The 26970-nt window shown below is 34.5% G+C and overlaps 1 protein-coding gene across 2 annotated transcripts in view; it reads right to left on the bottom strand.

Annotated features, from left to right (window-relative positions):
- The window catches only part of LOC140141950 (uncharacterized), a 175417-nt gene that overhangs the window by 128064 nt on the left and 20383 nt on the right, over positions 1-26970 (bottom strand). The window contains exon 1 of one of the 2 annotated variants that reach the window (XM_072163844.1): positions 15226-15417. The exons of the other annotated variant lie outside the window; for it this stretch is intronic. Within the exon in view, the coding sequence (XP_072019945.1) occupies positions 15226-15277 (52 nt within the window). The 5' untranslated portion in view covers positions 15278-15417. Of the gene's footprint in view, positions 1-15225; positions 15418-26970 lie in introns of those variants that run through there. 2 annotated transcript variants of the gene reach the window in all.

Raw genomic sequence — 26970 nt, 5'->3', positions numbered from 1 at the left:
ATTTGGTTGATAACTATGTCACTTTACATTTCCAAGACTATTATTGATGATGTAAGAAGATCTTTCAACTTACATGATCGGGTTATGAGAGGTTGTATACCAAAATTGCACTTTTGATCAAAATATTCTGAAATTTCGCATCTACCAATTCAAAACTCAATGTTTAATACTACTGATGAAAAGTGGAACTGACGTATAATTTTCTTTTTGTCATAATTCCAAAATCGACATCTGCTATCTGTTTATTCAGTAAATATACATTCCTTTGACGATATGGTCCTAAATTAACGTTACAATAATATTCATTGCAGCTTCGCAGTAAATAGACACTTGACGTTGATGTGGAAATCATACATACTTGGTGCGATTCAATAAATTATGCAACTGTAATGATGTGTCATAAGGGACTTCAAACATTCACTCACTTCAGTATTATGAATTTCAATCGTATATACCTGTTGAAATTGAGGCGTTAAATCTGCAATGATTTTGCAGGTTCGCAAATAATTACCTGATAGATTTAAGGTATTGTGTCAAAACAAAGCCATATAAAAAGTTCATAGTTTTGAATGGCAATGTGGACAAAATCAAAACCACCGGTGTTTGCTTTCCCACAAAGCTCATTAACTCAATTGAAGTAGCGACATAAAGCATTAATGATTAAACAATGAGGGTTGACATGGTTAATTCTCACACCATGATTTCTTCCAAAAGTTGCAATGTTCAACATCAAGGCACAGTGCTGATCAAACAGCAAAGCGTTTACATTATTTCTTTGTATTCATGAGCTCTGAGAAGTCAAAACATTAAGAAATACTCGAAAATAATTAAACAACAACATTGTATGTTTCAACTGATTCTATATCTGACAATCCCAGTGGATTCTTGAAGATTTGTAGGTTTGTTTTTTTCTTGTTCAGAGATCTCCTAGTTAAAAGATATATGTTGAATAACACGGGTGAAAGCTCTCAAATGACCAAAGTGACCTTAGAGCTATGTTCCCATTATGTCATACTCAAAGGTGCATCTTTATTTACATGATATTTACAGATCATAAGTCATTACGTAGAAACATGAAAACTCAACTTTGGTTTTGTTTTATTTATTTTTAGGAGCTAAATCGTATCGCTATCGTTTCCTCTGGTATAATTGGTGAAGATGAAGGATGCACATAAATGAAGGATACATTTAACAAAACAAGTCTGAGAGACAGTACACTAGTACATGAATCCATTACTTTACATTTTAGAATGCGTTTTAAACACCTGTTCAGACGGCTTAAAAACAAAATGGTGTGTTCAATTTATGAATCACATACGAATATTAGATAATTGGTTAGTTTCGGAAATGCAATTGATTTTAAAATACCTGGATAAATGGACGTTTTTCAATATTTTTACCATTATATTTCAGTATAAGCATGTTTTTAGAATTTTCTGTTATGGTTACTATAATTATTTCGCAGGCAAATTAGAAATAATCTATAATGTCTCAATAAGCTTCATCGACAGTAAATCAAAAACGCTTCTTCCATAAGACTATTCCATAAAGTTGCACTTACAAAACTGTTGTATAAGATAGATTGATTCCCACTCATTCAATTTATTGGTCCGGTTTTGCATGGCCGTTCTCTGTTAATTGCCTTGAAATTTTAAGATTAGATTAAAGTGGGAATTGAAAAGTGTATTGCATCAAGTAGCGTCATGAATTTAGGTCACAAAAAGCCGTATAGTCATACAAAGGTAGAGTAACAAAGCAAAAGTATAGTGTTAGAAATACGAAGAAGATGTACAAGTAGAAGAAGAAAAAAGAAAGGATGGTGATGGAGAACAACAACAAGAACAAGACAAAAAAGGGCAAGACCAAGAACAACAGCAAGACGACGACGATGAAGAAGAAGAAGAAGAAGAATATGTTTTTGAATGTTATGAAAACGTTTTATACCCTTTATATAACGTTTTCTGGCAACCTTTTCTAACCTTTTATAAATCATGTAGAAAACGTTTTGTGTTTGCTAGGTTGCCTAGTGTATGGTACTTGGATATCCATAGCCTTCTTACAATCAATACAGGTGTAATGCTAATATTATAGAGCAAGAGTAGGAGAAACCCACGAGGAACGTAAAGCAAATCACTTCGCCCGGATTCGTACCGGGGACGTTCTGCGTACTAACAAACGTCATAACCACTAGACTACGAAGACTGATGTTTAAGACGGGTGGCTAATCCAGCCGATAAAGGCGAGGCTTTGCTCTACTTACTGTTCCATCATGCATATGCCTTACATGGCTTGATATGCCATGGTATACTGCCGGGTGATCACTATTGTAATGCACAATCTACTGAAATATTATATAATTATACAATATAAACAGAATAGTGAAAATCCTAGCAGCACTCATTTTGGGGATGGAAGGGATTCGCTATGAAATAACTATATACGGTATAATAGAACAAGAATACATAAATTCCAGAAAATAGGTGCACACCCCCTATAGAGGAGTAACTTTTCAATAAAAGAAATGTCTGGATTTCCAAGTCTGCTTTCTAAAAACGACTGGAATTCCAGTTGCCAATGTTACTGGAAAAAGCTTGGAAATCCAATCAAATGCAGGAAAAATCAAGGATATGTTGAAAATGAGCTCTCAAGTTGTGGATTTCTGATTTTGAACTATTTTTCTGCCGGATTATTTTGCCTTTGGGCACTTTAAAAGTCTGGATTTCCAACAGTCACGACTGGACAAAAAGTCCGGATATCCGAACTCCTCTATAGGGGGTGTGCATCTATTTTCTGGAATAGCCCAATATAATATCATAACGAAACCGCCGGATTCACAATTAAACCCTTAAAACACACCCACGTTGCTCCCTGTTGTATGCACTTGTGTAATGTAAAGTGTAACTTATCAAACTGAGGTATCCACTTTGCTCAGTTGGCGTGATATAACTCAATGATTATAAGCTTACATATCCACGCTTCTCCATATGTATACTTCTTGTCCCCTGACATGAATTCCACACATGGGTTAGAGCTCACTTCTGAGGACCATCAGATAATAACACTCGTTTTTACAAGGAGACGGACGGAGATTAACATTGCATACAGATTAATTTACCATTTGAAGTCTTTCTTTTTTTATCATTGTATGCTTGTGCTTGAATTCTATGCACGAATATGGCTAGAAATAAGCTACGCTTATTTGCGCATACGTTTTGTGCTTCTAAAACAAACAAAACCCCTACTTATAAATATTCATCAATATCTAAGTCGCAACAGCGAATAGTTTTGTCCTGCCTCTGTATTAGTTACAAGACATGATAGTTTGGATAGCTCAAGCATTTTTTAATATGTTCAAAGGGATTTAAATGTTGCATTAATACTCTGATATTGCAGATGTGCATGGTAATTTCAGCAAGATAAGTGATAAAATAGTGACCTATTTATAAATAACTACAGTCAGAAGAGTGTCATTGTCATTACCATGTGTAGGACTTTATAAAGGGGGTCCCATAAAAAATTACCGAGTGAATAAAATTGAACGTAAGTCGAGAACTAGACATCAGATTCAAAAAAATGTAAAACGTGGCACATAGCCTATATTATTGTGCATCACATACGAAAATTTTATTTGATTCGGTAGAATGATTGCGAAGAAATTAACAACTACATAATGTGCGCATCAATGCAGTTCATTCCAAGTTTAATCAACAGACGCTTTTTTCATACTCGCTCACCGCTTCCTAAAAGTTTGTGTATCTCATTAAATTTAGTCCACATTATCTATTTTATAACTCGACGGTGTTATGTTATTCATGTTTTCACTGAAGATGAATAAGAGTTTGTCCGAGAAAACATTCTGCTATTTTATTATTATTCAAGGTTTATTAGAAAATATGCATTTAGCAGCCAAAGGCTGAATTACATACATTGCACATAATAAAAATACATAAATAATAAATGGCATATAAATATAAATTGAAAATATCTTTAAACACTCTTCAAATGCAAATAACTTTCCTTGCTCGCTCATACAAGCTGCCACTCACATTTACACAACTGCAACACACATTCACACCCATCACACTCACCAAATATCACCAATAAATAATTGACCTACAACTACCAAAATTAGTACTACAACAAACAATATATGCAAAGAGATTCACTTTCCTCGCCTCACAACCACACACCCAACACATCACACAGGATAACCCAGCAAACACAAAACGTTTTCGACGTCATTCGCAAAAGGTTATAAAATGTTGTCAGAAAACGTTTAAATGCCGGGTTATATAAAGGGTACATTAATGGTATAAATCGTTTTTATAACATTAAATAACATTTGTTGTTAATTTAATGAACAGCAAACACAAATGTTTTACAGAAAACATTTAAATGTCGGGTTATATAAAGGGTATAAAAACGTTTTAATAACATTCCAAAAACATGTTTGAAAGCTTGGTACAAATCATTCTAAACAGAATGTTATTTTGGGGTTGAAAAATATTTTGCAAAAAATGTTTGCCCAAAAATTTACAATAACGTTTTTCAAATGTTTTCACGACCTTTATATAACCCGACATTTAAATGTTATAAGAAGGTTTTGTAAAAAACATTTTAAGGACATTTCTGTGTTTGCTGGATGCAAATATTTTAACATAATGTTATTTAAGTGTTGACAAAATATTATTTCCAAAATGTTTGCAAAAATAGTTTACAATGACATTTCGAAAACATTTTAAAAATATTGTTGTAGTGTGTTTTCATACAAAACGTTTTAAAACGATTTCATGTCCTTTATATAACCCGACATTTTAATGTTATTGAAACGTTTTTACCTAAACCAAAACACAAAATATAACTTATTTAAAACGTTTTAAAAACGTTTTTGTGTTTGCTGGGAAGTCATTCAAATTGTCGTTTGGTATTTTTAAAATGACAAATTTGGCAAAAAACGAAGAAAACTGCAGTACTGACGAAGTTGAAGCCCCATTCAAACACATGTAGCTAATGTAGATACTGTCAGTATCTAAATTACAGATTCGTGTAAAATGTCCTATTTTGTCTTAAATACACGGCTGTCGGCTGAACCACTCGCAGGCTATGTTAGCACATCTATGACAATGACAAAGGTACCAAAATCTGAATTTTTACGATCGTCCGGATGAGCAAATCACTGAATGGGCCTTTAAATAAGGTTGCATTTTGCGTTATCTTAATATCTTTTTTTCTGTTCAAACAAATTTTCTAACATTACTTTAAGTCCTTCATACCTCACTCGACTCCAACTACATTTTTTCCATCCCAATATGTCCATCTCACTGGATATTTTGTAATTCACTCCACTTTAATTTGCGCGCATTTCAATATGACATTGATAGAGAATGAACATCTTTATAGTAAAGGTAAAATGAAAATAACAACAAAATGTTTCTTCTCCTTAAAACAAGGCCAAGGGCAATAACACTTTGGGTGCTCCATTTTATTTCAATGACATGGTTAAGAAAATAGCAGTTGTTCCAAATCTACGTTACACAGAGTGGGCTGACATTTAAATTATAGATGTCTCTTGGACAAACATTGCAATTGGGTAGCGTTATAAAATGTATCATAAATACAAATCAGTAAATGCTAATTCCTTAAAGGGGGGTAACCCTATCAGTTTAGGATATGGATTGTCTTCAAACTTACATACAATTTCAAATATTGTCCCCTTTATGCATCTATGGGAGAAAACGAGAACATTTTCAGCGTAAAAGTGAATAATTAGCACAATTAGCAAGCCAATACGTTGGTACGCATGCATTGCATTGTGGTCCGGCATCCAGACACAACACTCCCGTCGAGTGCTTCGCCATACCACTACGCCCATCATTCTTGTGACAAAATATCTCATTCTTTTTATTTTAATTTGACCCTGATACATTTCCTTTTAATTTTGTATATTATCATCACGTACATTTTACACTTATCTTTTATTTTAGGGTTTGTTTTAATGAAAAAAGTGTTTTTTTTTATAATATTTCTAATAAATAAATAAATAAATAAATAAATTTTATAGGGGGGGACATTTGTTCTCATATTTTTTTTCATATTTCTCGTATCATACTTAACAAGATAAGGTCTTGTTTTGTATTTATTTCATCCCTTATGTATTTCTTTATTTTAGTTTTAAGCGTTTATTATTATAGCGCCCTCATTTTTTCGGACCTATTTCCGTTCGTGCGAATTGGCAGGGAGTAATACGGCTCTTATTCACGGAATCATTTTTTCCTACCCAGAATGTCGAAGGTGGTTACCAGTATAGCCTGTTTGTTTCTTGATTTCTCCGAAAATACATCAAATTGGATCGTCAAATTTCAGATGGTAATGAGAAAAATATAATCTATTAAATGATACCAAAAACTCATCAACAATGAGAAAAATAGGGGGGGGGGTGATGCTGTCGATCGGGCCACGGACCTTTAATTCTTTAACACAAGGTCACTGATGGATATACCATATTTAAAATGTTTTAAAACCTAAAAGGTTTAACTTGGTTCTTAAATAAAAATGGATTTCTTTCTCTATTGCACTTTTTTTTACTCGCCCTGTACTTGATGTTGTAGTCTTGTGCTTTAATTAGGACGCTTGTTGCTGTTTTAAACTGGTTTGGGTTTGTAATGCTTGTAAAATGCGGTGGGAGATCGTTACAATCCTTAATTGTTCTCGGCACAAATGAAAATTTGAATGGGTCGATGCGTGTGTGGTACTCAGTATATGATGATGAACTTGATCTTCGGATGATCCTCTGGGACGGATGCAGGGAGTTTTGGACTGGCAGCGCAAGATGACCCCGTGGCTTTTTGTAGAATACATAAAGCGATTCATCTTCCTCCTTAATGATAACATGTTCTAATCTAGCTCCCGTATGACTTCATTTACCATAGTCTTCCGGTCGTAGTTATTATGCAACATACGTGCTGCCATTCCTTGTATTTTGCCTACCTTTTGAATAAGTTATTTTGTGTGTTGGTCCCAAATGGCGGAACAGTACTCCACTGTTGGTCTTACCAGGGCAGTGCAGCCATTTTGCTTTCCTTGGTGCATGAGCCCAAATTCCTTCTCATGAAACTAAAGGTTTTACTAGCTTTTGCTGTAATTATGTTGATGCGTGTGTTCCATTTTTAGTATTGCTGAGTGTTAACCCCCAGGTAGTTGTGTGTTGTTGTTTCTTCAAGCACTGAATTACCCAGTTTGTTTTTATTTTGTAACCAGGAATGCGAAGCAGAAAGCATTTGCTAGGGTTTAAGCTTTTATTGAGATTTTCTGGCAAATCATTGAAATATAAGGAAACAATAGTGGGCCCAAGACTGTCCCTTGCGGGGCTATAGCTCTAGCATCAATAAACTGCTTATTGGAAGAATGTTAAATAATGCATCAAACTACAAAATGCTTCGCCGTTAATTTTTCCAACCTATGTATTACATTATCCTGATTATCAAGCCTTTTAATTAAACCCTTACTCTATAAATAAGAGTTATGACATGTCTGGCTGCTTACAGTTCAGGTCTTCTTAATTTGAAACCATTGCGATGATCACGATGCGTTGCAATGTCTAATGGTCTTTGAAAGAAACTGTTAATTCCAATTGTACTCCAATTTCATTCGTTGGGTTGAATGCACTTATGTATAACAAAACTAAATATCATATATTTAATTAAATTCAAAATACCTAGACTTTCATGAGAAACGAATATTGACATGAAATAACCCAATTAAGAATGAGCACTCATGAAATGGCTTATAGATAAACTTCGAATGAACTGCATTTAGTCTATATAGATGTCTACCAATGTTTAATGCCATGATGTGTTAGGATATAGACTCTAGATCACTGCGTGGGGGGGGTAGTTGATTCAAATTATAGTGTACGTTTTTCGCTAGAAAGGTCACCCGGGGGGTGAAATATGTGTCAAACAACTCGTCTGATGACAAGAATTTAAAACAAATGTATAGTTTGTGATATCTACGACATATCGTTATTGACTTGTCCTAAAAACCCTCATTTTAGGGGAAAAATTGTTGGTTTTGGTTGTACGGGATTCAAAATTTCAACATACTCCGATTCGGGCAAAACTATTCTTTTTCTGATCCCATTGAGCTACAGAAGCAATTTGCTACCATGTTTGCCCAAATTGGAGAAAGTTGTGCATTGTGCACCGAAAAACATATCATTTAGCTGCATTAGGATCTACCTAAGAAACGAACTAAAGGCTTTTCCTTGGAACCTATGAAATAGCTTTTAACTATAACTATATATAAACCACGCAACTATAGCTACCTACTTGCAAAACACTCCAACTAAATTCTATACATCTCCCGTACTTGCAGCATTTGCCACTTTAAAGAGCCAGGCATCAATAGTTTTACACTCATTTGACACTTAAGCTAACCAATTTCAACCTTTGATGATTCAGAGTCACATTACGTACACTTCTCCCCTCAGATGAATCGATTTTGACCTTCATCATTCAACGTACTGATATAAAAGAAAACAATTTTAAATCAACGTAAAATAAATCAATCAGTTATGATCGATCTATGGATGTTCTATTTTTTCATCTTCAACCAATAACTGGCTAATTGTTCCAAAGGGAATATAGATCAAAAACACAATGCAGTGTAAAATCACGTAAACAAGTTATCTATTTTTGCTTATCAGTTTATCAATCAATCCGGCAATCGTCTAACTCGCATTCGGAACTTCAATAAATCAGTGACTTGCAACTCGATGACATCTTGATGACATATTGATATTTATATATTTGTTATGCCAGGCACAGTAAGAAGGAATATGTCATCAATGGAAAAGGTATAACTTACACTCTTAAAACTATGTCAAGTTTACAAATTTACAATATATGTGGGCATTCTTGTATTTGACTATCATTGACTATATCTTTAAGCTGGTCGTTTAACTTAAAAGGCACTGCTTTCAGTTCTGTTACATAATTCGCTTGTGAATGTGAATCAAATACAATCTTGGCTCTCATAACCGGAAGTACACTATCATACTGCCTACACGCTGTACATGTATATTTAAAAAATTAACAGCAAATAACTAGAGGGAAGTGTATTTATTATGTTATCAAGATCTCACTTAACCGATCTGTATTTTCAACTCGATTTATATGTCAGATATTACGTAAACAAGTTATCTATTTTTGCTTTATCAGTTTATCAATCAATCCGACAATCGTCTAACTCGCATTCGGAACTCCAATAAATCAGTGACTTGCAATTTGATGACATCTTGATGACATATTGATATTTATATATTTATTATGTCAGGCACAGTAAGAAGGAATATGTCATCAATGGAAAAGGTATAACTTACACTCTTAAAACTATGTCAAGGTTTTGACTGAATTTACAATACGGTGTATGTGTGCATTCATGTATTTGACTACTAATAGTATCATTGCCATATCTTAAAGCTGGTCTTTTAACTTAAAAGGCGCTGCTTTCAGTTCGGTTACATAATTCGCTTGTTATTGAAGTGCACCAAAAACAATCTTGGCTCTCATACCCGGATAAGCTTGAAGGACACTATTATACTGCCTAGTTAACTATTTAGAAGCGTGTACTGGGTTTGTATGTCATAACGGCTTATCAATGTGCTTTTAAATGACAAGAATAATCTGTTTTGACAGTAACAGTAGAAACCTTCCAGATACAAATTGATGAAATAAGAATGAGGGGAAACGCATCATGTGTCCCACTCCTCTAAATATTAGTAGATTAGAAGACAAGCTTCAGCTATTTGTAATTTTTGAATATAAATGGTACATAAAGTTAAATTACTGTTTACACCTCTGAAGAGATATACACTTAATATAAAAAGGCATTCGAAGAGAGAGAGAGAGAGAGAGATAGACTTAACCAGAAAATAAGGCAATCAGCATATTTAACAAAATACACATTACCTCCCCCCTTAACAATGAAAACCCATAAACGCTTCCGAAACGAAGTGTACTTAACAATTAGTGCATAGGTCAGTGACATCGGTACAGGCTTCTCTACAACTAATGGTATCTTTACACTTTGAATAAATAGCCTTTTCAAAACCAAATATATTATATTTGTTATAATAACAATGCTAATATATTAATCTTCAAGGACCTTAACTCATAGATTCTGATAGACTCATGGAAACTGCGTCAGACAAGTGACAAAGACTACATAATGGTATAAAGGGCGTTGTTATTTAAAGATTTGCATTCACTATCCGTGTACAGGTAAGATAACATTGCACGAAAATTGGAGGCCCTTTAGTAGTGACCGTACCTTATAAACACCTAGTGTCAGCTACAAGCCAGTTAGTTTTATATTCACGTCATGATTTTATGTACTATCCCTCGAGGGCAACAGCAACAAGGATTCATTTGATATCAATTTTAGATGAGCATTTCGGCCTATGTAAACAGGATGTATGAATAATCATTATCTTCCACTATATTGGCCAAATATTTTCACTTCAATTCACGTAGTAGACTACTTCAGGGATTCTATATCATAGGTGCGTGTAGGTGTAGGCAAACTAGATTTGCAGGTAAACTAGATCTACGCTTATGTAAACTCAGTAACACACAAGCGTTTACTTAGATTTCAAATCTTGGCTTTAGATCTTGCTTCTAAAATGTCAGTTATCGTGAAATTTTACCTCATCGTGGCAATTTTATCATTTTGATTTCTGTTTCTAAACAAAATAACTTGTATGATATAGACCCGGGGGTGGGGTGGGGGGATTGCACATCAACATTTTTGGTGGGTATGCTTCCCCGGAATTTGGAGGAGGTGGGTCTTTGGGAGCTGAGGGCGTACCGGTTAAAGTGGGTCTTTTGGAGCTGCAAACCGGACTGGGAACAAGTAAAATGGTGACTTTTGGAGCTGCGAACAGTCAAAATCAAGGGTCTTTCTTAGCGTGTTTGGTTGAAATCGCCTAAAAACATATATATGAGGAATCACCAACTTTGCGGTCTTTTAGAGCTGAAATTATTAACATCAAGGGTCTTTCTGAGCTCTATTTTGGTCAACTATAGGGGGTCTTTCAGAGATGCGTAATCCAAAGGGGGGGTCTTTCCGGGGGAGCATATCCGTATGGTCATTTGTGTTAAGTGCCTCCCCCCGGCTATAGATCAACATGAATGATATCAATTTCATATATTTAAAATATCTAAAATAATTATTTTCAAGAAAAGTGTAGAAGACAATTAAGGAGGTAATATATTTTAATGCAGCTTGTGAAGAGTCCTAAGTTAATATCATTTATTATTACTTCGTTGACATCAATTGCACCTATCTTCATTTTGGTTTGGTTTGGTTTCAACATTTGAAAGTCTTGATATATTAGAAAAGACTAAGCATAAATCATACATGCTTCTTTACGTCAGAAGTAACAAGCCAGGAATACGAATCAATGTTTAAACAAATACGTACCCTCTCTCGGTAACAAACTTACCAGCCAAAGTTAAACAAGTATCTCAATACATCATTCATGAATCATGACTATATAAATGTATGGTTTACTTGAATACTACAAGTCATTCTATTTTAATTCATTCGTCTTCAGAAATGCATGAAGTAACGTATTAGTATCATATTAACCCAGCAAACACAAAACGTTTTCGACATCATTCGCAAAAGGTTATAAAGGTTGTCAGAAAACGTTTAAATGTCGGGTTATATAAAGGGAACATGAAGAGTATAAAATGTTTTCATAACCTTAAAAAACATTTTTTGATAATCTACTGCTCAGCAAACAAAAATGTTTTACAGAAAACGTTTAAATGTCGGGTTATATAAAGGGTATAAAAACATTTTAATAACATTCCAAAAACATTTTTGAAAACTTGGTACAAATCATTCTAAACAGAATGTTATTTTGGAGTTGAAAAAATATTTTGCGAAAAATGTTTGCCCAAAATATTTTCAATAACGTTTTAAAAACGTTTTCATGACCTTTATATAACCCGACATTTAAATGTTATTAAAAGGTTTTGAAAAAAACATTTTAAGAACATTCCTGTTTTTGCTGGGTTCAAATATTTTACCATAATGTTATTTAAGTATTGACACAATATTTGGCAAAAATGTTTGCAAAAATAGTTTACAATAACATTTGTTGAAAACATTTAAAAATATTGTTGTAGTGTGTTTTCATACAAAACGTTTTAAAACGTTATCATGACCTTTATATAACCCGACATTTTAATGTTATTAAAACGTTTTTACCTAAACCAAAAGCCAAAATATAACTTACTTAAAACGTTTTTTAAAACGTTTTTGTGTTTGCTGGGAATGTCCCATTACTTATAATTATGATAAGATTGATATTCTAGAACACTCCGTTTTTGTTAGATGAACAACAATGATAACAAAAGTAATTTATAACCTACTTTGCATAACAATTAATCTTTAGTGCCCTATGTGATAAATATTGGTAAAATAAACATAGAGAATGGACGGGCCTTTTGATGTACAACTGATCACCTGCAGATCCAACTAGCTGATAGATAAACCTATCACATGCAACAACTGATCCCCTGCTGATATCTTCAGGATGCCTCAACATCGGCTTCCCCACCAAGCCTACATTAATGACTTCAGTAAGTAAAGACTGCCAGGTCGTCCACCAAACAGATGTAAGGACCAAATTCAGAGGGAATTGGGAATGACCCCACATGCAGCAAAGACACAAGCAACAGACATAACTGGAATGGAGGATGTTTACTCGGTAGAGGGCAGAGGGACACAACGTCCCGTGCAGTTAAGTCAAGTAAGACAAGATAGAGAAAACAAACGAGTATCACCTAAAGCTTTGTATATGCTGCATTGATTACGAGAAAGTATTGGATTCGGAAGATAAATAAATATCTGCAGCCTTATGATGAATTGGAGACATTTACGCAAAAGTTACAGGTACAATTCACACAGATAGAAATGTCTCCAAGATGTCTCCAACCTTTCTACATTTAGAGGGGAGAACAGCAAAGGAACAACATCTCTGCAAATATATTCACATCTGCCAAGTTATTAACAACGATTAACTGTCCTGAGGTGTGCCGAGGATATAGCCCTTACATCCTTGTCAGTTAGATACTGAAGCACAGTGGTCAAATGGTTAGGGCGTGAGCTTCAAATTCGAAAGGTTGTGGGTTCGAGCCCCACCGCGGCCAGTGTGTTATGTCCTTGGGCAAGACGGCTTAAATCCCAATTGCTTCACTCCACCCAGGTGTAAGATGGGGAGATGTTGGGGGTGACCACGATCTTAGTCAGCTAAGAGTACCTGTGCATCAGTTGCGGACTTGTGGAAGCGGAAATGATTCTGATATATCCTAATTTCAACGGAATAATTGTTGAAGTGTGCTGGTACTTAGGTGTAGCGCGCGTTAAATCACCAACATGTATTTATTTTATTTAATACTGACAAATACTGATTCTACGAGATAGAGTCAGATTCAGTAACATATGAAGCAACACAAAAGTCAAAGACATAAAAAATATTAACAAATCGATTAGCAACTATGGGATGCAAAAAAAACCAGTACATAGACAAACAATTCACCGGCTGGCAACCAAGAAGTTGAAAGCGAAGAGGAAGACAAAGACAAAAATGGCTACTTGAGCTAGGGATGCGCAAGACAGGCAGAAAATAACGATTCGTGAAAAGGGCTTCATACAACAGAGGATGAATCGGCATTGGTGAGGTGAGTTGAGGCTAGGTAACATTAAAGACACTTCCTTGTTATTGTTTCTATTAATTGTTGAATAATTAGATCCGTAACAATGATAATAGCAGATGGCAAAATTATCCAAGAATACATTATGCGAGTTACCCTATCGTTTCGAAAAGGAATGAATACATTAACTTCATTAACTTGGGGATACCAAAATGTTCAATATGAAGTTGAAATACTATGTATAACACTTTATTAAAATGAAACTAGAGCTTGTACAATTTAAAAGCAAAAGTATGTCATAATATTTTTTACATGCTGCCATTAAACTAAAGCAGTGAACTATGTTTCGTACCAATACATATGTAAGTTTTGAAAATCAAAAAAACCATATCATATCATGATAGTCACTTGTGAATTTTATTAGTAAATTCAGTCATCTTTGGAAGAAAAAACGACCCGAATTCAATTAAACTCGGTGAATCATTACGTTTCTGAAGTTTCAAACTATTATACAAAATGCTCAATCTCTAAACTCTAATCTAATTTTGGATAAAAAAACCACACTTATTTGTTAAAAAGATACTATTGAATGAAATTAGTGTGCACCCATGCAAATTTGGGAAATTCAGGCTATGTACAAAAATATGGGCAAAACTGATTTTCGACTAACATTTCTACAATATGCGATTTTCACCGAAATTTTTCCTTAATATAAAAGGAAATGATTATGTTCACATAATTAAATAATTAACACGTAAAAAGTCAGTAACTCTTGGGATAAATTAACAAGAGCGAAAAAAAAATCATCGACTTTACTGTAGAAACCAATGGTCGACATCACGCCCCCATGGTCATCTTTCATGGCCGGTTCTACCCCCTGCTAGGGTTAAGAGTTTGGCACTAAAATGAGCGCAAAGGATGTATCTACGATCAGCTTAGGTCGTTTGGGCGTAAACGCGTGCGCCTTTTAGGACCGAAACAATCTTAGGGGTGGTACAACCCCCTTCGTAGTTTTAGGGTTAATGGTGGTAACGTAACCATGGTAACGTTCAAACTGTCCTTCATTTACATAATAATCAAGTTTATCTTTTTCTATAAGCTTTTTTTGTTCATAAAGTTATTAAAAATTTGAATGCAACGCAAAATGTGAGAGCCATAACCGGATCCGTTCAATGTAATTTTAAACACTTTAAAGCGAGTTTCGGACAAAACAAACGCTGCCAAAAGTATTTAAATTAAATGGAAATCGCAATTTAAATTCTTGATTGTTTGATAAACAGCAGTTAACTGAACAATGTCAGTTTTACTAAAACACTTATTAGTGTGTAAGAAACCACACTTATCTTTTCTACAAAAGACTTGTCGATTTGTTATTTAGGACTGTCGCTATGAACATAATAATATATGATTATTATGATTGAGACAAGATTTAACCAAATTTATAGAATAACGGTAAAAAAAAAACTAATTCCGCACATAGAATACAAGCGATTTCACTTACCTAAACTACATAAATATACTAAACATACAAAAAGTAGCCACCGCATCATCATTATGTACAGCTAAATGTAATGCTGAACTCCACCGTCCAGACGAACTTTTTATACACTAATATCCCTCCGGATTTCCGCTAATTGTTAGGCTTACTCCAGTGATACAGGTTAGAAAATAGATGATGATACGGTTGTTCGTTGCAAGTAATGAATGGAAGCGTGTATGTGAATGCGCCACCAGTGCGAGTAGTAAAGTTAAGTATCGAGCACGTGAATATTTTTTTTTTTTTCGCCAACGCATGCAATTAGAAACAAATTCTGTTTAGAGCTAAAACAATGAACAGCTCGCATAACGCCCCACATTGCTGTTATGCAAAGTTACCTAACACACGTTGGGAAGATGAAGAATAAATCGAAGGAGGTGCAGAAGACGAAGGAAGAGAAGAAGACAAAACTTGACTTGAAGAAATTATAATATCTGTCTCTTAACCCATTTGACACATTTACCCTTTATGAAGGTATATGTTTCGTTGCAGACTATTTGTATTCACCCATTGCACGGTTCCGCCATATGCAAGGAGAGCATCGATCTGGCAGCATGCATGAATGGGAATTGAACCTATAAACATTGGGTAAAGTCACGTAATACTTCATTTCATGCCTATTGCCAGTTCGAGGCTCTCCTCGCATATGGCGGAACCGTGCAATAGGCGAATACTGTACTTCTGAGCTCATCGTAAGTACATGCGCCGGGGCATATGCATGCGAACAACTCTCAACACATGTCAAAGATATCATATTGGTTTTTGCTATTGGTAAGATCCCAATAAAATAACTTACATGTATGTATTGCTGATTTCACGTATGTTGTATGCTACAACTAATAGACTTTTTAACGTTAAATAGATGGGTAATAATAGTATAACTCGATATCTGGAATATAAGATAATTTTATTAAGTAAAATATAGGAAGAAAAGAAGAACTTGTCAAAATCGTGTATGCGCTTTGCTCAGTTGGCTTATAGGCTTACAAGTCCATGGTTGTTTAATGTGATCATTTAGTAATTTTTCTAGCAAAATATTACATAATATTCAATTCTAGATCTTAACAATACCAGCAGCTATCACACTAATATACACACATACTTCATATTTTTACTTTTTATTCTATAAACTGTATATTTGTGTGCTATTTACATATATTTAAATTTAATTTAGCCCAATACTATGAGGTATTCCTTTCATTTCATTATGAAAGGTAGTTACTTTTATTAAGTTTTAATTGTACAAGTGTCTAACCCCTTGTAAAGATGCAAACAAGATTGATAAATAGCGCCATCAGTTTTCAACTTTGCTTTAAAATTATTACAGTTTTACATGCTATCAAATAACCATACCCCAATTTACCATATATACTTATTTTCCAGTCAGGCATGTTACATGTGGTTAGGCCTTTTTTGTGAAGACTATGAGATAATAACACTCGTTCATAAGTTGCGAACAGAAGGACGAAGATTAACATTGCATACTAATTGTGTCACCATTTGAAAGCATTCACTTCTATCATTGAATGCATGTAGTTGAATTCTACGCACGAATATGGCCAGAAATAGCTACGCTTATTTGCGCATACGTTTTGTGATTCTAAAAACAAGTCAAACCCTTACCTATAAATATTCATCAATATCTATATCGCAACCGTAACAAGTTTTGTTCTGACTCTTTAGTTACACTAGAAATAATAGTTTTGGCTATCCCAAGAAATCTTTTTAATATGCTCAGCGGGAATCAACTGTTGCAGTTATACGCTGATACCCAGGATATGGACAGCATGATAGGTGTTAAATATAATTATATATTGTATCAGTGACCTATTTTATGCATTAGTATAGTCAGAAGGGTGTCAATGTCATCACCATTGAAGTCTGTTTATCTACCTCGAGTCACCTTCACTAGATTTGAAGTTCAGCGTGTGCTGCGTTGGTTTAGCGTGGTTACTTGGGTGTGCATATGCGGCACGTTGATCGCGCGGGTAGAAGTATGTACACACGCCAAGTAACGCTAGACTAACGTTACACGCTGAACTTCAAAGCTAGTGCCGGTGTCTCGAGGTAGATAGTTCTTGCTTTACGGCCTTCTGAATGTAAAGCTGACTTATTGTTTTGGTTCTCTGATATGATATGTTTTTGTTTTATATATAAATGCCTACCGTTGGCTATAAATGGTGGAAAGTTGCATTTTTATATAAGCCTCGTCACTACCATTGTGCAGTTAGCAATTAGGGACGCGTGGCAATATCCAAGTTCTTTGTAGTAATGATTATAACGTATATAAAAATAAATAGTGTATAGAACTGCACTTAACTGATTTGTATAGTATTTTCAACTCGATTTGCATGTAAAATGAAAATCATCCCCACTTGTATGTTATTGTTACGATTATGTTATGACAAATAAATTGCTTATCTGCTTACATAATAGAATTTTTGAGCGAAATGTTTGTGTTATTCCAATAGAGTCACGTGTTTATATAACTCGCTAATACTTCGTCGTCCGTATTCCATAGTGGCGTATAGTGGGGCGCCGCGAATAAACAACTTTTCGAGAAAATCTGGTTTGAAGAAATGCCAATTTAAAATCGAGTTGTGTAAATCAGACATTCATTATATTTTGTAAATGATGTGAAATTTCTGTAGTAAACTAAATAGATTTTATTGTTATATATTTTTCAAAAGAAATAAATACATACTATTGCTGGCAAACTGACAATAAAACTATACGTCACTATGGAAAACGAACAAAACGCAATACCCTAACCTTACGTTAACCGTACGCCACCTCGGTCGCCGTGTAATCCCTATGGCGTTACTTTTCGTCGTTCGTATTCCATAGTGGCGTATAGGTCCGATACGCGTACGCCACTATGACATACGATGTTTTTCATTTTGCCGATATTTCATAATTATAAAATGTGTATAAAAAGTGGCGTATGGTCGATACGCCACTATGGAATACAAAAATGTCACTTTGTAACTATACGCCACATTTAATTAATTAATTACTAATTAATTAGCTAATTATGACTGATGAGACTTAGAAAAATGAAAGAGAACATCATTAAAACATATGTGCCAATTTTCAAAAAATGACCAAAAATCACTATACGCCACTATGGAATACAGCCGACGACTTAATAAATTAATAAAATTATACGATTATGAAGATTGTCATTCATCCAGGTATTGATCACCATGAAATTCGAGTTATAATCTGACCTACTGGACTTACGTTTTGTAAGTGGCAGTATTTCACATCCTATCTCGGATGCAAAACGTAAGTCTAGTAGATGAGATTATAACTCAAATTTCATAGTTAATAAAATTATAGAATAGATATTTGACATGGAAGTTCGTTTCTCACGATGAGCTATTTCTTATGAAACTTAATTTTACAGTCCCGAGACCCGATCAAGAAAAATACTCAATGTAAAATTAATTTTTACAAGAAAAGCGTTTATATATTACTAAGTAAGCTCAATTAAAATCTGCCAGAGTAATTATCTAAATCATTTCATACAGCAGACTTTACTCCATCGTGGTCACTTAAAAAATATTAGTGTTTTTGGAACAACCAAAGCTTTTAACAATAATTATATATAAACCCCGCAGCTATAACCACCTATTAACAAATCATCCCATTTATACGTCATTATTATTGCACCAATAATTACTTAAAAGAAGCCGATATCAATGGTATTAAACACAGGTCACAATTTGACACTTAGCTTAACCATTTTTTTTACCTTTGATGAGTCATTTTTCGTACTTCGCTCTTAAGGTGAATCGTTAACGCCAGTCTTACTTCGACCTTCATCATTCTTCGTCAATTAAATCATAGATATTAAAGTGGCTGTGCACTCTAGACGTTGTTTCATTCGAAGAAATTAGTTTTTTGATTTGTACTTGTAGTGTCTTTTTGGTAAAATCCAGTTTTGTGGATTGCATCCAACTACATTTATAATGGATTTTATTTCACTATTTATGTATTTTGCACATTGCACTGTGTCTTTTTGAGCAACTTTCAGTTTGGTTATGATTCGTATGTATTTGATGTGAATCAATAAAATTCCTGCCTTTTATACTAACTTTGATGGACCAAATCACACTTGCCTAGTTAACAATTTAGAAAAATAACATCATATCGGCCTATAATTGATGTTCTTCTGAAATAAAAACAATAATCTGATTTGACGTAATATTACGAAATAAGAAATAGAAATGAGGAGAAACTGCTCCCGTGTCCCATTCCTAAAAATAAATCTTTAGATTAGGAGTATACCGTCACCTATTTGCGGTTTTTTTAAATATAAATTGTATAGATTAAATTACTGTTTACGGTTTTGGAGAGATTTATATACACGAATTAATAAACGGATTTCAAGCGTGAAAGAGAAACTTTACAGAAATAGCAAGCAGCATCGATACAAAAATACACATTACCTGCACTTAACAATGAACATACATCAACTCTTCCGCAATGTTTTCTTAACAGTAATTAGTATATAGGTCAATGACATTTGATGCAGGCTTCCTACACCTAAGGGTATCTTTACACTCTGACTTGATATCCTTTTCTTACCAAGACTTGTGACAAAGACAAAACAATGATATAGTTGTAGACGTTATTTAAAGATCTAAATACCATACACTAAGTGTGCTAGTAATATACAATTAGACCCTTTATAATATTGCTCGAAAAATTAGACCCTTTATTTATAGTGCCTATACATGCAGTGGCGTAGCGTCATCCCCGTGCCCCCCCCCCTCCCCATCGAACTGAAATTTAAAAAAATCCCATAGGAAAATTCCCGAAAAACAGCTTGTGCCCCCTATCAGACCCGGTGCCCCCCACCCCAATCATGGTCGGTGACCCCCCCAAATGTGATGACCACGATACGCCACTGTATACATGCAATACACCTAATGTCAGTGACAATTTCGATATTTGTATATGCTTGTTTTTATGTTTATTTTTATTTTATGTACTATCCCCCGAGGGTATAAGCAACACGGATTCATTCGACATCAATTTTAAATGAGCATTTCAGCCTATGTAAACAGGATGTATAACTAAACATCATCTTCCCCCATATTGGCCAAATATTTTCACTTCAGTTCACGTAGTAGACTACTTTAGTGTTTCTATACCGCAAGTACGTGTAGGTGTAAGTATTTCGTAGGTAAATAAGATCTACGCTTATGTAAACTCAATGTCAAACAAACGTTTACTTAGATTTCAAAGTTTGTATCTGCCTCTTGCTTGCATAAATGTCAGTCATCGTCAAATTAATGGGGTAAATCATGCCAGTGAATACGCAAATTTTGTGTATTATTTTCTTTTTCCAAACAAAAACGTGTATAATAAAGTTTAGCGTGAATGTTTAAAAACAACATAATCCCGTAAACCGATTTTGCTGTTTGCACCCTTTTTATATCAGAATAAATTTCACACCCATACCCCCCCCCCCACGCACCCCCACCACCCATATAAAGATAATACAAATAAAGAAGGGAATACATTTTATTGCAGCTTATGAAAAGTTTGTGCATATCCTCAGTAGGGCTAAAACTATTTTTGAAAGCATTTTTAAGCAGAAAAGATTGAGAATAAATCAAAAGACTGCGAATAAATCATATATGTTTCTACTACGTCAGAAGTAAGAAGCCAGGAATGCAATTCGTTGTTTAAACGTATGTACCATCATTAGGTAACAAATTTACTAATCAAATTTAAAGTATGTAACCTTAACCACGTCATTAATAATCGTAGATAATAGTTTTCTGGAATATTACAAGTCATTCTATTTTAATTCATTCTTCTTTGACAATGCATGAAACATAAGTGTCGCTTTACTTAAAGGTTTTATGCTAGTGATGCAATTGGCAGCCTAGTACACTCCATAAGTTTGAATAATAACAATATCATTAAATACTGACTATTTGACAAATATTGGTGGCATTAAAAGCGGATGACATTAAGGGTGGGAGGGGTAAACCATATTTCTTTTGCATTTTACATCCTATTTTGGTCCCCTTCTGGTTAATGGGTACTTCTGTGTAGACGACACAAAATTTAAAATTTCAAGGTCAAAGGTCATCTCATTTGCATAATAATGGGCGGCCATCTTGGATATGGGGTACATGTAAATCCCGGAGTTTCTTGGGAAAACGATAAGCTATTTGAAATATTTTTTTCTTCAATACATACAATAAAGTATGTTACAGTGCGTAACAGAGCCCTTTTTTGAGATTTTGGCCAAAATCGGGCAAAATTTCAAAACATATCGTACCGCCACAAAAAATGGAGTACAAATTGCAAAAAGGGATCTGTTACGCACTGCAGTATGGTTACCAGAAGAACATGTCCGTATTACAGCCTCCTACTACTTTCCGTTAACGAGAACAACTCCGGGATTTGTCGTCAATTAGCCATTTGAGAAAAACTCCTTTATTCCTAAGGTACTTGAATTTATTTAAATGTTGACACTGTTTCTAGGCCTGTAATCTGTTCCTTTGAAGGGTTATTGAATTTTAAAGGAGAACATGTTAAAAATGGCCGGTTGAAAAATAATAAAAAAAACAAAAGAAATTACAATATCTTATTTTCTTTGTTTTTTATTGTTTTTAGACTTGCATTTGCGTAAATTGGCGAACTAAAATTGACGATAACTTTGGAACCCAATGCCCGATTTGAGTGGAACAAAAAGCATATGAAAGAGAAAAATTGCTTGTTCACCTCAATGTATGTGCCAAAAGACAATATTTTCTTGAATATATGGTTTACCCTCCCCTATATCAAAAATTACATTCCAAATAGCCAGTTATCATATGCATAATAGAGTGCTAGCTCTTTCAAAAAAGAATCAAAAGAACCTAGAAAACAGCCAGGCTTCAGAGAGGGTTATTGAAAAATTGATCCTCTAAAGGCTTTGAATCAACTGGGCATCCGCTGAAGCTTTGTATAAGTTACATTATTTGATTAAATGGAACATATTGATCTACAGGGTGTCCCAAAAAAAGAGGCCCCACATTGCACCCTCTTTTTCTCCTATTTCTGAAAAGTTGATTAAATATATTTTGATATATAAGGATACCTTAAATCGTTAGCTTTAATAAACCAAAACAATTATTTCAATCGGCTCATAACTTTTGAAGATATGTCCTTTTAAAGAAATGTATCAGTTTTTCACTCTGTCCACGGAGGAGGTTTGGCTACTTCAAAGATTGAAAAATGCATATATCATGCATGAATATAAAACATTCCTCGATGATAACTTTATAAAATAACAACTTTATTTTAGGGAATGGGCTTTACAGGTGGGCTTATGGGTTATGGATTTTGTTAAGTGTCATTAATTTGGGCGAAATTGATGTGGGATGGGACTTCTTTTGCTATACTTGCAATTACTTATGTTTTTCTCGTTTCTTGCTTTCTTTTTATTGACAACATAAGTCATTTCTCTTTTTGGAATAAAAGGTAGCCCTGAAAAGGGCTGTTTAGTTTGTCTTTGGTTCTTTTGAAGTGAGCTTACTGTGCTGATCTGCCCTCTACCTGGTTGCCTCCATGACGAATACAGGTTTCAGCCCTAGTTCTCATTGCATTAATTGCGTTGCGTACCGTACCATCCTTGTGCGCCGGATACTTGCGAATGCAGCAGAAATACGGGGTTGCGAAGATGTTTGAAGCTAGCTGGTGATTCTCGCTTATAGTGAATGCTTTCCCAAGCCTAATGCTATTATCTATCCATGTCATTAACCGTGTGTTTCGTTTAAATCTTTGATGTAGCCAAACCTCATCCGTGGACAGAGTGAAAAACGGGTACATTTCTTAAAGAGGGCATATCTTCAACAATTGTGAGCCGATTGAAAGAATTGTTTTGGTTTATTAAAGCTAACGATTTAAGGTTTCTTTACATACCAAAATATATTTGATCAACTTTTCAGAAATAGCAGAAAAACAGGGCGCAATGTGGGGCCTCTTTTTTTTGGGACACCCTGTATTTGCAATTTTAAGAATAATTGGTGTCAACGAATAGTTAAAATCACAGAAGACATTTACGCAAACGCTACAGACACAATCCGCATAGAAAAAGAACAGATAAGCAGACACAAATCCGCATAGAAAAGAAAAGATAATAATGTCTACCAGATGTCTTCAACATATCCACATCCTGTTCTTTTCAAATATATTTACGGCTGCCGTGGAACAAGTTTTTAAACAACTTAACAGGAGAAAGAGGTATTAATATTGATGGAGAATTATTAACTAACCTCAGTTCTGCTAATGATGTAGCCCTTAAAATTATTCTCAGTTAAATACTTGAAAGCTTAATAGTTTGAATACTACGAGCAAGACAATACATGACCAAATTTTACACTAAAGAGTGCATTGAAATTGAAAAACCCCGATAGAAAAAGTAGTTACAAGTATCTGGGCAAAACTCGACACGAGAGAACCAAAGCCCGGGAATCAAGGCTAGCGGGTGTTGTTTTGGTCGATACAAAGACATCCTTTGGGATAAAACAAAAGATACCAATGATTATGATGACATTACCCACCATTACATTACCATAGACTTAAAAGAGAGCCAAAGCAGGACGTGTGCTAAACGTAACTCTATACGGGCTAGAGTCAGGAGCCATGACGAGGCAAAACAAAAGCCAAAGACATCATGGAAAAATATTAATGAAACAAAACGTAGATGGAGAGGACACGTGGCAAGCAACACGCACATAAGACTAACAAACTACTAGTAGTTATCGAGTGACAACAAGAAGTACAAAGCGGAGACAAAGATGTAGATGGCGAGTTATCTTGGCAAAAAGTATACTGAGGAGCAGAAATTAAAGATTCTTAAGAGGGCGTAATACAATAGACGATGAAACAGCATAGGTGAGTTGAGGTGAGATGAGGTAACATTAATGATACTTCTTTAGTTTTGTTTCTATCAATCATTGAATAATGGGATCCGTAATAATAATAATAACAGATGGCAAAAAAATATATATGCAAGGAAACGTTATAACAGTGTGCAATTTACCCTACCGTTTCAACATGAACGTTGTGCTACATTAACTTGAGGATACCCAAAGGCTGAATTTGAAATTGAGATATTAAGTATGACATTATATTAAAATAAGATTTAAAACAAAAGTATGTTACAATATTTCTTTGACTTTTCTAAACGTTCTCTTGGGATTAAGACATCAAAGTGCTGTCATTCACAATAGCAGTTAACTATGGTTCGTACTAATACACATAATATTATCAATTTTGAAAAGCAAAAACCTTATCATATCAAATTGGCTACTTCAGTAAATTATGTCATTTTGGGCAGAAAAAAGACCCGAATTTAATTAAATCCAGTGAATTATTACTTTTCTAAAGTTCTAAATAATAAATATAAATATGAAGACTTATACAGACGTTTTTAGTAAATTCTATTAAAATGTTCACATTTTGTGACTCGTAGCGTTGGCCTGAAGCGTTTGAAAACGGGGTTATTTTCAAAGTCGACTAATAGGTGAATTCAAAATGTGAATACATGTAAGTCTGTTGTAAGCTATACCCACTCCTCCTCCCCCCCAAAAAAAAGTGTTGGCAAGAGGCAAATTATTAGTAATTTGTCTTGTATTAATTTATAAAGGAAAGTATGACATGGTATGACATGAGTGATTTTTTTCTTCAATATTTCTGATAGAAATTGTCACTGAATGAAAAACATAGATTTGGTTAATACAATTTGTCTGGCCAAATCTATCATTCTCATCATACAAAATCTCTTTCTCATCTTTGAACTTGTAATATCATTTCGCATCTAATAAAGGATTTCAAAATAGAGATTCAATGGGCCAACTGCGTTGATAATAGAACCGTGTGTCATAAATATGGACTTGGCAATGCAATGTGTACATTTCTGAGCGTGATTAACTGGATCGAAGGAGTTATATCTTTGCTACTTGAACATAATCAATCAAATTTTAATAAATACTTTGTTAAACTTTGAAAAACCTCCCCTGTAAAAATTCTTGGCTCTGCCACTGATCGAAAATAAAATGTAATACCCAACAGTTTAATTGTTCACGTAGTGGAACACATGTTTAGTAAACCATATCCATCGCGAATTAGCAGTGAAACAACAGTCTAAGAAGAACTAATCAAAAAGCGAAAGGAAGACAAAAAAAAAATATTTAAAGGTGTGCTTTGTTTTACAATGTTTGTGTCTGCGATGAGTATTAAAAAATGTCTTTTGTCAGTAAATTAGATAAAATTAAAAAATTAAAAAAACCCTTCAGTTTGTGACCGTCCACCACAAACCAGCCGTAAAGTCGGCACATTGTATTCTGAGTTACAGTGTAAAATGTACATGAAGGTTGTATTCATAGGTACCTCAAATTGGTGCTGCATGTATTTCATTTTGTTAGTGCCAGTCAAACAACTTTTAAACCAATCAATAACCCTATTGTTGAAGAGGATAATAAGCTTCTACCTATATCTATAGAATTCTTAAATAGCTCTAGTCTTTTTTTGGTTTGGCTAAATCCTGTTCAAGTGGTGGGTTACAAAGCATTTTAATTTGTCTAGGTATGTATAAAAAACAATTAACAATAAGAGGACATTCCTGAACCTCGTTGACTTGGGGATGACTTGTAACGACCGTCAATTATGACTGTTACTCCGTTGGCTTTATATAACGCAATGTGTATTCGCTTACATGTCCACAACCGACTATAGTATATCTTCTTTGCCGGTCATTTATGCTACACCTTGTTAGGGAGGACAGTTTTTATGGTCTACTGAGCTCAGCAATGCTTTGCTGTCTTCGATAGCGCATTGTATCGGAGAGGTACCTGGCTTTTATCAAAGCCCAAGCCCATTAAACCCTGTAGCAAACTATTTTAGGCTCCGCTCAATTGACAACTCTGCTCCGATACAACGCATTGATCAAAATATCGATCGAATCAATTTTACGACCATGCTTGAATTAACAACCCTTGAAACCTAATTACACCACTTTATATAAACATAAACTTACACACATTATTTACTTTCTATTGAGCGCAGACACGACCTGAGACATGCTTATTTAATGACCACTTGAGTAGTTGATGAGTGGGTCGTTATGTACTTACTGAACACAAAGGAAATTGATTTTGGTTTTACCATTGACCGTGTTTATAATCCTGCTGCTCTGCTGAACGCTCCGATAGATATCAGCAAACTCGTATACTGTTCGCTTGTTCCTATCGAACGCTCTAGCGTACATGAACCATTATCGAAGACAGCAAAGCATTGCTGAGCTAAGTAGACCATAAAAACTGTCCTCCCTTAGGCCTTTTCCTGAAGGCTATCGGATAATAACACTCGCTCCTAAGTTTCTAACAGATGGGGCAAATATTTACATTGCATACTAATCATTCTGTCCTTTAATTAGATCGAATCGTTCTCTTCTAGCATTTAATGCCTAAAGTTGTATTTTACGCACGAATATGGCCAGAATAAGTTACACTTATTTGAGCATATCCTTTGTGATTCTAAATACAAACCAAACTATCCCAATAAATATTCATCAATATCTACGTCGCAACCGTTTTGCTCTTACTCTTTACTTACAAGAGATAATAGTTTCGGGTAGCCCTAGGAAGTGTTTTCAATGTGTTCAAAGTGATTTAACTGTTGCATTAATACACTGAT

Source organism: Amphiura filiformis, chromosome 20, assembly GCF_039555335.1.
Source record: "Amphiura filiformis chromosome 20, Afil_fr2py, whole genome shotgun sequence".
Classification (NCBI taxonomy): Eukaryota; Metazoa; Echinodermata; class Ophiuroidea; order Amphilepidida; family Amphiuridae; genus Amphiura; species Amphiura filiformis.
This window is presented reverse-complemented; position numbering and strand designations above follow the sequence as displayed.